The 10,624-nt window shown below is 45.3% G+C and overlaps 1 protein-coding gene across 3 annotated transcripts; it reads left to right on the forward strand.

Annotated features, from left to right (window-relative positions):
- Positions 1-356: 356 nt before the first annotated feature.
- phf20a (PHD finger protein 20, a) lies at positions 357-10,148 on the forward strand. 3 transcript variants are annotated; one of them, XM_011614313.2, is made up of 17 exons: positions 357-511; positions 2,326-2,432; positions 2,913-3,084; positions 3,156-3,240; positions 4,599-4,675; positions 4,769-5,336; positions 5,475-5,525; positions 5,599-5,862; positions 5,953-6,144; positions 6,282-6,380; positions 6,869-7,024; positions 7,481-7,662; positions 7,732-7,831; positions 7,918-8,113; positions 8,196-8,640; positions 8,733-8,913; positions 8,995-10,148. In XM_011614313.2, exons 2-17 carry the CDS (start codon positions 2,350-2,352, stop codon positions 9,135-9,137), a joined length of 2,994 nt encoding a protein of 997 aa, XP_011612615.1. In that variant the 5' UTR covers positions 357-511; positions 2,326-2,349; the 3' UTR covers positions 9,138-10,148. The 3 variants fall into 3 exon arrangements, with proteins under 3 accessions (XP_011612615.1, XP_011612614.1, XP_011612616.1); XM_011614312.2 differs by lacking the exon at positions 357-511 and adding an exon at positions 1,409-1,536; XM_011614314.2 differs by lacking the exons at positions 357-511; positions 6,869-7,024 and adding an exon at positions 1,409-1,536.
- Positions 10,149-10,624: the final 476 nt, after the last annotated feature.

The raw sequence follows: 10,624 nt of genomic DNA on the forward strand, positions 1-10,624 counted from the left end.
GAATTTTTAGTCTTTTTTTTTGTCAGAATACTAGGAATTAAAAGTGCCACTTGACATCTTTTTAAGGTCATTTTTAAAATAAAACGAGTTTAGATCTAACTCCCTTGGCATCATGCATGTTGTGCCCCTTTGAAAACATTCCTGAGTGTTTACTTGCTTACTCTGATAATCCAACACATTTCCACCATAAACTGACTTCAGCGTCGGCTACCTTTAGCCAACTCTTCAAGCACTCGTGCACAGGTGAAGTTATAAACGGTCATATTTAACTCTTGGACTTGTGTCCCCTCTAAACATGTTTTCGGGTTGTTATGAGGCAGAGGGGTCGGGGCCGGGGCCTGCGCATGCGCGTTGCGGCTCCGCTCTGCCCGCGCCGCCGAATGTGACTGGAAGAAATCTAACTGCGTGATCGGGACCCGCAGACGAAGGTGGCGGCATCGGTACCCGTTATTCGGAGGGATTATACGAAACGTTTTGCAGCAAACCGGACCCAAGAGTGACTGGACAACAGGTAAGAGCTCCCAAATCGTGCCGTTTCCTCCTTTGAGAGTGAACATAACCGGGTGATAGGGCCGTGTGGCGCATCAACAGCGGAGGTGGCGTGGAGCCGCATGTCGGCTTTCTTAGTTCAAAACAAACGTAGGGAAATGGGAGATAAAAATGTCACGTCTGGACATTCCACTGCTGCGTTTGTGTAGGTGGCAGAAAAGGTCTCGCCCCCACGGCCCCCGCGTCCACTGGGTGCTTTGTAAAAGTCGCCGCGATTTGTGCTCTTGGTGAAGTTTATCGCGCTACATTTCCACGCCGCTCGTTGTCAGCAGGAAAAGTACTGAAAGTAGGCCTAGCGCGAGGCCCGAGCCGCGCTCTGACTGACACTCGAAGAACCAATAGGAAGCGAGGGTTACGCCCCCCGCGTTCCCGTTGACCAATCAGATGTGGCGAAACCCCTCCTGCAACCAAGACTTCACTCACATGTTACGCCCACCGGTTATAAAACAACAGACAATAAAGTGTGAATAAAAGTGAAACAAAACTATACACTAAAGGCAATTGGTGTAGTTTTTTTTAAAAATATCTATATATTGTAAATTCGCTGATTTACAATAAAAATGAGAAGACATGTGTTTGTTCTTAATGACTCTACGAATAAATTATATTTACTAATCAGGTTACCCACAAATTCACTGCATTTTAAATAGATGGTGATTTGCTATCTTGGTTTTGCCCGCAGCATCCCCATTTCCCGCTTTTGGCTCCATTTCTTTGTCGTGTCTCTGCCTCTGGCCATTAAAGATGCGTGGTTTCATTTCTGCATTTTACACCCCCAAAAAAACACCCCCTCGCTAATATCGCGCCATATACTCGGCTGAGCCCTACGACTATTGTCTCCTATTGTATCCATACGTTGATTTGTGACTGGAAAACACGTGGGCCGGGTGGTGCGACCATATCCGGTTTATGGGTTGCGTCAAAAGGCAACAATTCCCCGCTCCGCGTCCGCTATGGCGAACCAATTTAGCGGCGCCGTCGACAAAAGTAAGGAATTCTGCCATTTAACGTGCATGTTTTACTACCCAACGAGCTGGTGTATTTGGTCGTTTTTCCCCTTATGCTGGGAATCGTGCAGTTATCGCGATTGAACGCACGGTTTGTCAGACAAAGAGGCTTTTTTAAGGCATCTCTGTAACACAATGCTATCGGCTGTAGCCTGCAGGTGTGGGATTTAATGTAAAGACTCATCTTTAACGAGCGTTTTTGCCTTCCCTTGGTGCACGATTGCACAATTGGTCCTGTTCTTGTGGGCGTTTAAAGTAGGAAATGAAATCTGAGCCATTTTCGTGGCTTTTTCTTTTTTTTTTACAGTTTTTTTTAAAATCATCATTCGAGATAATTCATGACGGGAATTGGATATTTCACAAAGATAGGAAATTGACTCTTCACTCTCATGAATTATTGCATATTTCATCACCATTTGAAGGACATGGCTCACCATAATGTTCCAGGTTTATACTGTCTAACATCTGCGTTATAATGCAAGCTGTGTAATTTATAGCTTGTCTATGTGGATATTTGGACGCATTTCCAATAACTTAGACTGTATTTAGCTTAAAAAAAAAACAAAAACAGCATGAGCGGCACATTTAAACCTCTTATATCTGCCAAGCTGTGCTATTGAAAACATCTCAAAGTAAAATAATTGTAAATGACCTGAGATTGAAAAAGGTTTTTAATCAGCAGATTTCCAATAGTCTCCGCAACCTCAGTGTGTTGTGTGTTTTTTAATTTCTATTTTTTTGATTGGTATATTTATTTGTCTATGTGCAGGATAGGAGCCTTGATGTGGGCAGTATGAATAAGACGCCCCCTACCAGAAGTGGGATAACATTTGAGGTTGGTGCTCAGCTTGAGGCCAGAGACAGCCTCAAAAACTGGTGAGTCATGGCCTTACTCATCTCTCTGTTTATATAACTGGTCGCTCTCATAAATGATCTTTTTTGAAGAAAAAAATCCTGCGTTTTTCCCAAGCTGTTCCTTATAATCACTTTTCGATCCAAACAACAGTCCAACCTTTCATCTCATTAGCTTCTCTGGAACATTTGGTAATGATTGTCATATGTGCCTGCAAGCTGCAGATCGTCTGCAGTGATAAAGAAATGCTCTAAAATATTCCATCTGACAACAAGCTGCCTTTGATATCGCGCTTCCAGATTGCTGCGTCATAGGCATCCACTCATTTCCAGTCATTATCTAGAGGTGCTGCATCCAACATTAGGAAATATCAGCTGGTCGGGCAGGAAAGCTCAGCCACCGGACCAAATTATCACTGGCTGACGAGGAAATATGATGCATGTAAAGTTCCTGATCTGACATTTCTCCCCACGGAATCATACACACTGATTTTAATCTTGCAGGTATGCTGCCAACATCGAGAAAATTGACTACGAAGAAGAAAAGGTTCTGATCCATTATCGCCAGTGGAGCCACCGTTACGACGAATGGTTTGACTGGGCCAGTCCCTACCTTAGACCAGTGGAGAGGGTCCAGCCGCGGAGAAAAAGCCTGAATGACGACCCTTCGATGCCTGTAAGCTGACAACATTCTTCCTGATTGTGCGTAGAGAAACACATTTGTCATATTTGTGGTTCTCCCTTCAGGGTTTCCATGTGAATGACAAGGTGCTTGCCAGCTGGTCTGACTGCCGTTTCTACCCCGCTAAGGTCATTGCTGTTAATAAAGATGGTGAGTCCTGGAATACAGCTTAGCCTTTTGTGTTTTTACCTCCGCCTGTTTTATGGGACACTTGGTGTTTGACTCTTATCAAAAAAAAAAATTATAAGCAGATTTAAACAGAAGTTTGAGGAAACGATAATGCACCAAGGAAGCGCTGATTAAGTTTTGGTTATATTCTCCAAAGATCAAAGCCTCTATCTTACCTTGTATCACTACTGACTATAGACTATACTGTGTGGGTGGGTGGGTGGGTGGGTGTGTGTGTGTGTGTGTGTGTGTGTGTGTGTGTGTGTGTGTGTGTGTGTGTGTGTGTGTGTGTGTGAGATTGATCTTTTACACACTTCCTTATTGTCCCGGAAATACCAAGACGATGTGTGAAGCAACCTCCCTATTTTATCAAATACGGCAGAAGCCAGAAAAAACAAAGGTTTTTGCAGTATCCCAGGGTGTTCTGGTTCTGCCCAAAAACAGCCCTGTCTTTTCATTCTTTCCCGATTGACAGCAATGTTAAAGGAAAATGGATTCAGGCGATCCGGCGGGAGGAAGGGCCAAATTTCGTTATTAAGAAGGGGAGCACGTATGTCTGTAGCAGACATTTCACATCTGAGGATTACACCTTGGGCTGCAGTGTTAGCCGTTTAATCCTCGGGGCTGTTCCCAGTCTTTTCCCTTGGAAAAACTTCAAATCTTGTCCAAAAAGAGAGTCTATTCGTGACAGATCCGACAAGCGACTGTCTGTACTATTGCACCAGCACGACCTAGCGTCGTATGTGGTGGAACCCAATCACAATTATACAACGCCGCCCCAACCAGGTGAGAGATTCTTACTCAAGTACGCCAGAATTTGTTATCGACCTGGCCAAAGAGGTGCCCTTATTATATACCCCTATCTATTTTACATCGAGTTAACAACTAATGCTATAGTATGTAAGGTCTTATCCTCATACTTTATACTATCCATAAACGGGGTCTTACTAATGATTTGTCATGCTAGCTAACATTTCACCCGATACGTCTCTACTTGCATTGATAACTGCCGACAAATCCCTGGTGGAAAAACTTGAAACCTTATATTTGTTGGCCTATATGCTGGAATGTTCTGCCATGTCTCTAATAAAATCTGTAAAAGAAAACTGTTAGATACTCTGAGTTTGTTGAGTCCACTGACTCGGTGCCTTTTTTGTTGCGTTGTGTTAACCAGCGGCTTAAAGTCACATTGTTGTCTACGTATTTGCGGTTAGTGTGTAAAAGTACTATTTACAATATGTGTGGAAATTATTTGCTTGGCGGAGGTCTGTGCTGTCAGTGTGCTTTTATTCTGAAGGGTCTCCATAGCTGTCTTCTCAACACTTGTTTTATCCCTACAGCTTCTTACACTGTAAGGTTCTATGATGGTGTCATCCAGAAAGTAAAGGGAATACACGTGAAGCCTTTTATTAAAGAGGTATGAATCATTTATTCATCGACCTTCCTCCATTTAGTCTTCACGAATGATTCCCCCCTGACCTCAATCACCTGTGTTTGACTGCCGATACAGAAAGCTGGTTTTGGAGGAGGGAAATCCACTGAAAGAAACATGGTTAGGAGGGGCCCAAACCGAAGGGACCGAAGGTCTCAGGAGAACGGTGGCCCGAAAAACAAGCGAGCCCGGCGCAGAACCTCCGATCAGGAAGAGGAAACGTACAGCGAGGACGAGGAATGTGACGACATGATGCTCGCTGAAAAGAACAAGAAGGCAAACGGCGAGGTGCTCACGCCACCCACTGTCAAACAGGAAGAGGAAATGGAGCAGACAGTCCAGAACCAGCCCGCGGGCACAGAAAATGGGCTAGAATTTACAAATGGGGTGAAGATGGAAGACGACGAGCAGAATAAGAAGAGATATCCCATGAATGGAGATGTAAAAAAGGAACTAGTGTCAGATGCCAGTGGAACAAAGCCATATTCAGATTCATCTGCGCCTGCAGAGTTGCCTATGCATAAGGAGCAAGTGTCTGTCTCTATGACAACGACAGCCTCCAGTGGAGAGGTGGAGCAGAAACCCAACATCCAATCGGAAAGCTCTCGGCCTGCTGAAGATGTTCCACCTCCTCAGCCGGTAAAACGTAAGCGTTAATGTTCTAAATTAGCAGATATCAACACATCCACTTTGTGTGAATGAGGGTGTTTTGAATGACACAAAGCATCTTTTTGCATTTCTTAAAAAACGAGTGTGTGGACTAATTTATCTTCTTTGTGGACAGCGGTAAGGAAGCAGGGCTTCCACAACCCCAACAGGTTCAGCAGAGAACCATGTGAGTACAACTCAAAATGTACCAAATACAAGCATTCATGCCAGACTTTAACCCATGGCCATTTTTCTTTTAGTGTACAGAGTTATCAAAAACCAGCCTCCACCTGTGCTGTCTATCAACCTCGACCACAACCCATTTAAGTGCAGTGCTCCGGGCTGCACAAAGTCATTCCGTAAGGCCAAGCTGCTGCATTATCACATGAAGTATTACCATGGCGATGAGCATGCTCTGGAAGAGGAGCGTAGCCCTACCAGGAGTGTCCAGACCAGGGCCTCTGATAAACAAGTCAGTGGTTTGGATGGACCAAAGAGAAGACGCACCATCTCCGCCTCTATGCGTAGGTTCCCCTCTGCTTTTGTCACATATATTGCTCATCTGAATTCTTAATTAGTTTCTAATTGTCTTCTTTAACTCGTCTATTGTCTAGACTCGGTTGGAGCTATGACTGCTGCGCGCGGCGAAGTGAAGACGGCGGGTCGGCGAGTGTCGGCGCCACCCATGGTCAATAGCCACGGGCAGCAGAGGGCACTTCTGAGAGAGAAGAGCAAGGAGAACCAGCTGGACAGGAACGGATGCCAGCAGCAGGACAGGGATTCAGACAAGGGCTGTTTTGAAGTTGGTCAGTATCACACAGTAAATGGACCATGATGTCAGGAGAAAAGTGTTAAGTGCCATTGGTTCCTTGTGGTCGTGTTTCCCTTGAAGAACCGCCGCTGTGCAGACATGGCATACTTATTAGCTCTTTATGCTCCTCAGGGTCAGCAAAAGAAAAGCTGAAAGAAAAGCCAAAACAGAAGGACTTCCTCCGCATCAAATTAAAAAAGAAGAGGAGGAGGAGGAAGAAGGCCAAGTTTGGTGAGAGCTTCCTGCCATTTGGCTTTATAAACATGCTGCTGTTCTGCATGTTCCCCTCCTCTCTCATCGTGGAAATGGCTGGCCTGCAAAGCATTAAGCACTCCTGTCGGTGTGGTGGTTGAGCTCCTGTGTGTGGGGAGAACGCTCCTTTCTCACTGCCAATCCAAAGCACCAAAGCTCACATTTGTCCCCTCACATAACAAACTGATGGTTGTGGTGATGAAGAGCCAGATTTTGTTCTTCCACATGCTTCTCTAAAGCGTGCGTGGCGTGCCCACAGATGTGGACATCACCTTTGTCATAGGATTTAATGAACCACAGCAGCTGCCACTTTTTTTTCTCTTTCAAAATCATTTCCCTGACTGTTTTTTTATGTCCATGTTTGTTGTGCCACATTTTGTCACCTCCTCATGATGGTCTCTTTTCAGAAGCATTTTCAAAGTTGACATTTTGTTTTACATCTGCTCCCCCTTCCTTGTATTACCCAGACTACACAGGCAGTGAGGAGAATATTGACATCTCAGTATTGGGTCTTCAGTCCAAATTGAATTTGCCATTCAAACATCCCCCCACACACAGTCACAAGCCCGAGGCCTACGCCCGCAGGCCTGGATACAGCTGCTCAGATCAGATACATGTGGATGGTGCGTATCTCTGTGATGGCGTGTGTGTGTGTGTGTGTGTGTGTGTGTGTGTGTGTGTGTGTGTGTGTGTGTGTGTGTGTGTGTTTGTGTGTGTGTGAGAGAGAGAGAGAGACACTGCATGGCTTTCTCTCCCCTCCATTATTTCCTCTGGATTCAATCCATCACGTCACTTTTAGATTGAACTGCTTTACACTATAAATCTGTCTAATGTCTCTTTTTTGTTGCAAAGGAAGATCCTAGGAAAGTTATCGAATATTTGCTGGTTTGTTAAATGGGACTCATTTTATTAAAAACCTGATCGATTGAATCCTGAGCTGTTTTTCTTTTGCTGCTCTGGCTTGCATCATCTTGCCATTAAGTAGATTACGCTTGGATTTTTATTATATTAAAGAAATAAGAATACATAGCTGGAAAGATGAAGTGAAGGACTCACAGTGTGTCTGACTTTAAACGTAGATGAGGACAGTTTTAGTGACTGGTCCACTGACAGCTGTGGCTGGAGCGACGAAGATTGTGGGGTGGATTTGGACTTCACCACGCCACCCCTGAGCGTGGACTCGGGGGCCGTGGACACGAGTGACCAAGAGATCGTGCGGTGCATCTGCGAGGTGGAGGAAGAGAACGATTTCATGATTCAGGTGAGCTTTTTTACCTCCTAAGTTTTATTATGCCCCAGCTTGGGGTAATCTTTTAAACTCTTGTTTCAGTGTGAAGACTGTTTGTGTTGGCAACACGGAACCTGCATGGGCCTGCTAGAAGACAACGTCCCAGACAGATACACCTGCTACATCTGCAGGGACCCACCTGGTGAGGGGAAACGATAATTAACGCCTCCAATTCCTGGTTGTTTATTGGCATTTGTCAACAAATAAGTCCATTTTTTTCTCTCCCAGGTCAGCGGCAGAGTCTGCGCTACTGGTATGACCGCGAGTGGCTGAGCAACGGTCACATGTATGGCCTGTCGTTCCTGGAGGAGAATTACTCTCACCAAAATGCAAAGAAGATCACCACTACCCATCAGCTCCTGGGAGATGTGCACCACCTGGTAGAAGTCCTCAACGGGCTGCAGCTTAAGATGAGCGTCCTGCAGTGAGTACAAATCCTGCTTCCTCTGAGCTAAAGATGTTAGCGCTAATCACTAGCCACCGCTCTGCTTGTTCTTCCTCTCCAGAAGCAACACCCACCCTGACCTGCAGCTGTGGCAGCAGCCCTGGAAGCATTTGGAGAGGTCCTGGAAGCGCGCTGACTCGTGTCACGGCAGTGAATCGGCTCCTTCGCCCGTGACCCCTGATGAAGACATGACCCGGGGGGAAATTTTGATGTCCAATGCTCTGGAGAGGCTGAGCCGGGCCGCCACATCCACATCCACCTCTTCTATGTCCAGCTCTTCGTCCCCCTACACGTCCTTCCAGAACTCGTACATTACCAGTGAACATTGCTATCAGAAGCCACGGGCGTATTACCCGGCGGTGGAGCAGCGTCTGGTGGTGGAGACCCGACAGGGGTCGGAGCTGGAGGACAGTATGAGAAGCACGGAGGAGCTCCTGGAGAGGGAGCAGCGTTATGGAAGCCTGCTGGAGACAGAGAAGTCCAAACCAGCAGGCACCACGAACAAGGTTTGTGTTTTACCTTCTCTGTTTGATTTCCTTATTTCTCTGCTGTCATCAGTGTGTTTCGACTGATTTTGTTACATTTGTTCCTTTTTAAGGCTTTGATCAGCGACTCACGGTCGCAGACTGAGATAAAGGAAGAGGAGGGAAGAAAGCTGGAAGTTCCAGACAACAACTGCAGGCAGCACCAGCAAAGGCAGATCAACCTGCTGGATCACATCGACGCAGTCCAAGATGAGGTCTCGCACAGGATGGACTTCATCGAAAGGGAGCTGGATGGTAAGGCGGTCAGAAGGGATGAGTACGGTTTTTAATAGCATCCTTGGTTTTTATTGTTCTTATTTTGCCCTCTTTCCTCAGTACTGGAGAGCTGGATGGACTACACTGGGGAGCTGGAGCCTCCTGAGCCCCTGTCCCGTCTGCCTCAGCTCAAACATCGCATGAAGCGGTTGTTGACCCAGCTGGGGAAGGTGCAACAGATCTCTCTGTACAGCTCCACATGAGGGCGCCACAAGCTCGAGTCTCCACAGTGTTCGGTCCAAGTGAAACGACGACTTTAAAAGTGACCGTTGGATTGTTCGGCACGTGCTGAAGCTGCTGCTGCTGTTCCTCAGTGAGGGTGGAATTCAGTGCTGCAGTCAGCCAATGTCATATGACTATATGAACATTTATCTAAACCTCGGCACGTAAAATCAGGAATAAATATAAAATAACTTCGTATACCCAGGAGAAAATGATCTGGACCAGATTCCTCTTGTTCCCATGCAACTGTAAGCCTTCTGAATGCCTTTTTGTCCAAGCTGTTGCCCCGTCTCAGTACGCAGTGCTTAACGTGCAGAAGCTTTATATTCAAAATTGCAAGGGAGGTCTTGAACCTATGTTGTCTCTGCGATGGCTTTGGAACAGTTTTGGTGTTCAATTTTCTTTGTGATTTACCCAAAGTGTGGTCGTGTCATAACTGCATTGAAAAGGTGTAGAAGCATTGTCTGCAAATCCGTTTTGTATTACACCTACTCAAGTCACCTTTATTAGACTGTGAAGTTAATCATGTCTGGAGTAAAATGCATCTATTTTGTTTTCCAGTTTCAAGCATTATAAAAGCGATTTTTGGTCCGTAAACTAATGTTTCTTCCCTAAGTGCTCTCAGTGATATATCGGCTGTATCATTTGTCCTTGTGGGCCCTTTTATCCCTCTCTTCAATTTAATCTTAGTTGTTGCTTCAGCACTTGAACTGTGGTTCACTGAAAACTGTAATGTGGTCTTGTCTTTTGTTAACCTAGAGCATCTTGTGCTTTGTCATTGAGAAATACTTGGAAAACCTGTTATTTTCATGTTTATTTCACTGTATTTGATTTGTAAATATGTTACTCAGAATGTCCTGTTTAAAACCATTTTTCCCCCAATCAGATATTGTATGCTACTGTACTGTAAGCCTGGCTTGGTAGCAGGGAAGTGTCAAAAACAATGCAAACATGTGGTCATAAATAAACGCCATTGTCAATCACCATGGAAACAGTCTTGGGTGTGTTCCTAACTTTGTTCACTGCTTTGTAATCATTGACACGTAACACACCAACCTTTTGGTGATTGGCCTGAGGAAACCACACGTTTCCACCAGTTTAGAGGTAATGGAACAGGGTGATGAAAAACACTGCTGTTTGGAGCTGCTCAAAGGAGAGCTGCTTTACTGTGTGCGTGCACGCTATTGATGCACCCTGATTTTAATCTACAGGCGAATTTGCGGCGTTACGTAAGCAGATAGCTGGATGGGAATTCCACTGGATTAATCTTCAAAATTTGAGCCACTTCACATGATGATTAATGGTTAAAAGGCAAGCCCTCTGAGAACTGTCAAATTCCCGACATTTATAGTGACCCCAATAAGAAAAACAATTAACTTATCCCCAAATTGGCGTTTACTCTCATTACACTTTGTTTCACGATATGATACGTACAGTTGATTTCGCGAGACATTTCCTGTCCTCGCAT

This window comes from Takifugu rubripes, chromosome 19, assembly GCF_901000725.2.
Source record: "Takifugu rubripes chromosome 19, fTakRub1.2, whole genome shotgun sequence".
Taxonomy (NCBI): domain Eukaryota; kingdom Metazoa; phylum Chordata; class Actinopteri; order Tetraodontiformes; family Tetraodontidae; genus Takifugu; species Takifugu rubripes.

Excerpts from the sequence above, each read along its gene's own strand:
- phf20a (XM_011614312.2), top strand. The coding sequence starts at position 1,459 with ATGGGTTGCGTCAAAAGGCAACAATTCCCCGCTCCGCGTCCGCTATGG. Across the intron at positions 1,537-2,325 it reads TAGCGGCGCCGTCGACAAAA|GATAGGAGCCTTGATGTGGG; the intron begins GTAAGGAATTCT and ends GTCTATGTGCAG. Across the intron at positions 6,381-6,868 it reads GAGGAAGAAGGCCAAGTTTG|ACTACACAGGCAGTGAGGAG; the intron begins GTGAGAGCTTCC and ends TGTATTACCCAG.